At 38.9% G+C, this 6,000-nt stretch overlaps 1 protein-coding gene across 1 annotated transcript in view; it reads left to right on the top strand.

The window, feature by feature from the left end:
• Positions 1 to 2,074: 2,074 nt before the first annotated feature.
• plcb1l (phospholipase C beta 1-like) overlaps positions 2,075 to 6,000 on the top strand; it is a 153,145-nt gene continuing 149,219 nt past the window's right edge. The window contains exon 1 of the mRNA XM_087813062.1: positions 2,075 to 2,388. Coding sequence (XP_087669188.1) covers positions 2,290 to 2,388 — 99 coding nt within the window. The 5' untranslated portion in view covers positions 2,075 to 2,289. The remainder of the gene's footprint in view (positions 2,389 to 6,000) is intronic.

Here is a 6,000-nt window from a genome sequence, read left to right as displayed (position 1 = left end):
TCCCTGCTTCCTTTCTTTCATTATTTCTTCTATCCTTATTTATTCATGCATATTCCTTCCTTCCCAGTCCTCCCATCAGCTTTTCCCTCTTCCTTTATTTCCCACACCTGTAGTCATATATGGTCATTTACTCCTTTGTTTTCTCTCCTCCTTTCTACATGCCACCTTTTCTTCATTGCCTCCCTCTTTTCTTCCATTCTGAATACACTCCCAAATGTTTATTCTTCCAAATATCCCTTTCCTCCCTTCGGTCTTCATCTTTTACTTTTTTTTTTCCCTCCTTCTTTTTTCAACTCATCCACTTCTGAAAACCTTAATAATTTTAGTAGAAAATATTTACATTTTTTTTTTCTGTCCTTGTTTCTTCCATTCATTTCCTCTCTAGCTCCTTTTTTTCCATCTTCTTCTTTTCCACCTTTTGAACACTCATTCCTTCCCTTCTTCCCCCTTCCTTCCTTCCTTTCAGTCTTTCTACTATCCTTATTTATTCATGCATATTCCTTCCTTCCCATCCTCCCATCAGCTTTTCCTTCTTCCTTTATTTCACACACCTGTAGTCATATTATCATTTACTCCTTCGTTTTCTCTCCTCCTTTCTACATGCCACCTTTTCTTCATTGCCTCCTTCTTTTCTTCCATTCTGAATACGCTTGAAATTTCTTTTTCTTCCAAATTTCCCTTTCCTCCCTTCTGTCTTCATCTTTTACTTTTATTTTTCTTTCCCTCCTTCTTTTTTCAACTCATTTACTCCTGAAAACCTTCATCATTTTAGGAGAAAATATTTACAATTTTTTTTCTGTCCTTTTTTCTTCCATTCATTCCCTCTCTAGCTCCTTTTTTTCCATCGTCTTCTTTTCCACCTTTTGTACACTCATTCCTTTCAGTATTTCTTCTATCCTTATTTATTCATGCATATTCCTTCCTTCCCGTCCTCCCATCAGCTTTTCCTCCTTCCTTTATTTTTACACACCTGTAGACATATACAGCCATTTACTCCTTTGTTTTCTCTCCTCCTTTCTACATGCCACCTTTTCTTCATTGCCTCCTTCTTTCCTTCCATTCTGAATACACTCCCAAATGTTTCTTCTTCCAAATATCCATTTCCTCCCTTCTGTCTTCATCTTTTACTTTTTTTTCTTCCCCTCCTTCTTTTTTCAACTCATTTACTCCTGAAAACCTTCAAAATGTTTGTTTTCTGTCCTTGTTTCTTGCATTCATTCCCTCTCTAGCTCCTTTTTTCCCATCTTCTTCTTCTTTTCCACATTTTGTACACTCATTCCTTCCCTGCTTCCTTTCTTTCATTATTTCTTCTATCCTTATTTATTCATGCATATTCCTTCCTTCCCCGTCCTCCCATCAGCTTTCCCCTCTTCCTTTATTTCCCACACCTGTAGTCATATACGGTCATTTACTCCTTCGTTTTCTATCCTCCTTTCTAGATGCCACCTTTTCTTCAGTAACTCCTTCTTTTCTTCCATTTTGAATACACTCCTAAATGTTTTTCTTCCAAATATACCTTTCCTCCCTTCTGTCTTTATCTTTTACTTTTATTTTTCTTTCCCTTTTCAACTCATTTACTGCTGAAAACCTTAATAATTTTAGTAGAAAATATCTACAATTTTTTTTTCTGTTTTCTTTCTTCCATTCATTCCCTCTCTATCCCCTTTTTTCCATCTTCTTCTTTTCCACCTTTTGAATTCTCATTCCTTGCCTCCTTCCCCCTCTTTCCTTCCTTTCATTATTTCTTCTACCCTTATATATTCATGCATATTCCTTCCTCCCAATCCTCCCATCAGCTTTTCCTCCTTCCTTTATTTTTACACACCTGTAGTCATATACAGCCATTTACTCCTTCGTTTTCCCTTCTTTTTTATTATGTATTTCCCTTCTTGTCCAGCACTGAAGAAGAAAAAAAAAACCCAGACTGGTCATCGCGTCCCCGACGCACGGCGGCGCTAGATCTCAAGCATCGATCATGTTACTGCATTGACTTCCCAGGGACGTAGCAACTCATTCAAAATCCCCCCTCCTTCCCTCCTTCCCTCCTTCCCTCTCGCACTCTCTCTCGCGGTCGCAGTCTTGTGCTCGTGTGCGTGTCGCGCCGTCACTCACTGGATCTCCTGCGCGCGTCAGTGCGGGCATGTCGGAGCGGCGGCGACACTAGCGGGGGCTTCCGTCCACCTGGAGACCCCGGGATATAAAAAAAAAAGAAAAATCTAAAGAGAGCAAAGTGACTCTTTTTTTCTTCTTCTTCTTCTTCCCCCTTTTCTGGCGAGAGTAGATGAGTCAATGGCAGGCGCACAGCCAGGAGTTCACGCGCTGCAGCTCAAGCCGGTGTCCGTGCACGAGAGCCTGAGAAAGGGCAACAAATTCATGAAATGGGATGATGTAAGTAAAAAAAAAAAAGCCAGCGCGCGTGCATGCGTTTGTTGATGTGTTTTTATTATCCGGGGGTGCACTCGTGCAACAGTAGCCGGGTGTGGGTCTGTGACAGCAGCTTGACCGCAGATGACTCGCCGAGGAAATGCAGCAGTTGTGTCAGAACCACCACGTGCTTTGTTTACCTTTTTTGCACCACCATCCTACCACCAACACCACCACCACCCCCCCAATTCATAGTAGCTGAAGGTGCGCGCACTGGCGCGGAGGCGCGCACCAAATTAATTCAAACACAATCCTAGTAGTACATGAGGGACTATAAGGCTTTATAATACAACTGTCGATGCTGGGTTTGTTGTCCACAAACCACTCCTGCATGTCTTGGTGAAATGACCTTCATTAAAATGGATTTTTACTGCTGGTCATCCTCCAAGTGGTGGCCTTTTTTCCCCCCCATAGATGTTTACGGCCATCACATCCTCCCATGGACACGGAAAGCTGTTGCTTTTCAAGTCAAACCCCCATTATTTGATTCAAGCGTGTTGCCCCAATCCCCTCGTTCATTCCTTCCATTTTTTTTTTAAAGCTAAGCAGTGTCTTGTTTGCTTCACACAAGTGTAACCAGTCTTAGCCTGTGTGGTTATGCAAAAGAAATGATTTTTTTTGTTTCATAGTTGATGAGCCTCGCTCAGGTGATTCAACCACAGCACAGATGGAGATGTTTTCAATGCAGTGTGACATTTTTTGGTCATTGCAGATGGCATCAAGAACATTTGTCACCCTGACGCTGTCAATCATCGCTCGTATATACTTCCATATTATGACACAAGTGGGAATATATCGTCTAAATATCAATCCGTCTTGAGCTTTAGGAAGCACGATTTTGATTTTTTATCTTCAATTCGAGCCGAATTAAGAGCATAAAGTAAAAAACATACATGTCAATATCTACTGAGAATCATTATCCTCTGCACTTATTGAATTATTTTGTCAATATACACTAATATTGTAATATATCCTTTTTTTTCGTCAAGCTTAAATAACATGTTTGATAATAACATTGTAGTTGTTTCATGTGAAAAAAATCTCTTGAAGTCTGGTTTATGGCGAACTAAGAGAAAGCCAGGTACAACGATTAAGGCACCGTGAGAGTGCATGCATCTGCCAATGACATAATTTCATGTGACTTGAAAAAACCCTCAATCCAATGTATAAAACAACTTTCTTGATGAAATTATTGTGTTTAACTTAAAACCGTGATCCCATATAAGTCCAATATCAATGTTGTGTTACATTAACAACAACAAAATTAACAATAACAATATATATATTTTAACATTTTTGAAGATTTTGATATTTCCCTTTTATTTTTGTTGAAAAATCCATCCAAAAATATCATATTCATGTTACTTGTTGTTCTTCTTTGCCCACGTAACAATGTTTCCCCACCAAAATGTGCATTAATTTATAACCTTTCAGCAATTTTTAACCGAAAAAATGGTTTCTTAAGACAACATGTATTCTCAAAGGTAAAGCAAGTTTCATGTGGGTATGTCACAAAAAACATGTACCTGTCCTGTAAGTATGACCGACCGTTACCGGAGTAATAGTGGAGTCAGGTGTGTGTGTTTCCCCTGACAAGCTTATTTGTGTACAGTCATCCGAACATGTGGGCAACACTCCAAAACTAAATGCCCAACAGGGCTTTCTAGTGAAAACACACACCCTTGAAAAACACACTCATGCAGGCAGATTCACTTTGTGTTCCCAAGCACTTCTTCCTTCCCCTTTCCTCTCGATTATTTTATGGAGTGGAGCATAGAGAAATGAAAACACCAACAGAGGGAAAGAGAGAGAGAGAGAGAGAGAGAGAGAGAGGAGGAAGTGAAAAAAAAAACAATCCTACTTATATTGTGGTAGACAATGATTACACCAATCTGTTGTTTCGTGACTGCAATGTCATTTTATTTAATTCAAAAAGTTTTCCTGTTTTGTGGATTATGGAATTGAAGCTGCATTTTTGTGCACAAAGTCATCAGAAAAATCCAAAATTGTCATATTCTTTTTGTTTCTCTTCACATATATGTATCTCACGCTAAAGACTGTCATTTAGATTAGGTAAGAAAAGGGTAAATGGCGACCTGAAGACCCAGCAGCTGGGGTGTCATCGTAGCTTCTTGCCCTTTTCTTACCTTGTGTGGGACACTGGCCATTTGTGGCCCTTGAGATGATATTCTAGAGGGCCAGTTTGAATGAGTGCGGGGCCATGCGAGGGATATAACTTCATTCAATGTCTGAAGGTGAAGGAATAGAGATTATAAAATCACATTTGATCATGAATATAGCTTTGATTATGTAGTTCAGATGGAAAATATTTCTAAATTATACTTAAAAATACTTGAAATTCAAATTTTAACTACACAAATTAAACAAAATAACCCACACCACAAGTGCCAGGAAAGGGCACTCAACTCGAAATGGGTATCATTTTCCCCCCAAAAAGTCCCCCTGTGAAAAAGAGCAATATTTACGTTACATTCTCTCAGTATCAATATACTTTATTGTAACGCTAATTGTAAGATATTCTTATAAGGAAGATGAAACCAAATCTAAGATGATGGTTTTCGGGTTCTACCATTTATATCGGAACTAGTCATGGTACAACCTATCGTTGCCATTCCGACAACGTTTTGTTTCAGTTGTTTTTTTATTATTATTTTATTTTCTGTTACAGTCGTATGAATCTACTTAATTTTAGCGATTAGCTGATGGGAAATCGTTACTTTTATATTAACGCTCATCGAGCAAGGCATTAGGAAGCTCAGCGGGGGGGCCGCAAAAATCCAACAAATGCAATAGAATATGTCATTAACGGCGAAAGACCGGCAATTTTTCTTGTATGATAGATGTTCCACCGAAAGAGGAAAAAGAAGAGCATCTGCAGTCATTACGATTGAATACAAAGTTGTCAGTTAAAAGCACCACTTTAGAGATCCCAGAAAATCAACAGTGATAAAAGTAGTCAGTTTTAAATGTGCATCCCCATGAGAGAGTCTTCACTAAGAGACCCTAATGACTTAATGTGTTTGTAGTGGCGGCCGTTTCGAGAGCGAGGACATTAAGAAGGAAGCTGGTGGTGACGACTGCTCTCACACCATTAACCCAACTCTGTGTCTCCAAAGCTGCTTTTTTCTTTTTTTTAACCGACATCATTTCCTATTCCTTAGTTAAGTAGTGTCGGGTATAGATGAGCTGGGAACTACAATGGGTGTCTGTATTATTGTAACCTTATCTTAAACAAAACATACTTATATGAACTTCATTAAATACCAAGGTCAATAAAACAAACTGGATATATATTTGTTGAGCAATTATAGCTTCCTCATGTCAAATTTAATGTCATCTAAATTAAGCCTCCATGAAGTCAACATTCATTTATTGCCCATTGGTAGCTTCATTAGATACGGTATCGGATTGTATCTTTAACCTCTGACTCACACAAAAAACGTTGAGCTGTTATTTTTGCCGCCTGGAAAATAGTACCGATGAAAATCAACCAGAGGACTTCAGGGGGACCGTTTTCGGCACCTTTTAGTATTGTATTGGATTATATTCTATCAG

Source organism: Callionymus lyra, chromosome 17 (genome assembly GCF_982586985.1).
Source record: "Callionymus lyra chromosome 17, fCalLyr1.hap1.1, whole genome shotgun sequence".
NCBI lineage: Eukaryota > Metazoa > Chordata > Actinopteri > Syngnathiformes > Callionymidae > Callionymus > Callionymus lyra.
This window is presented reverse-complemented; position numbering and strand designations above follow the sequence as displayed.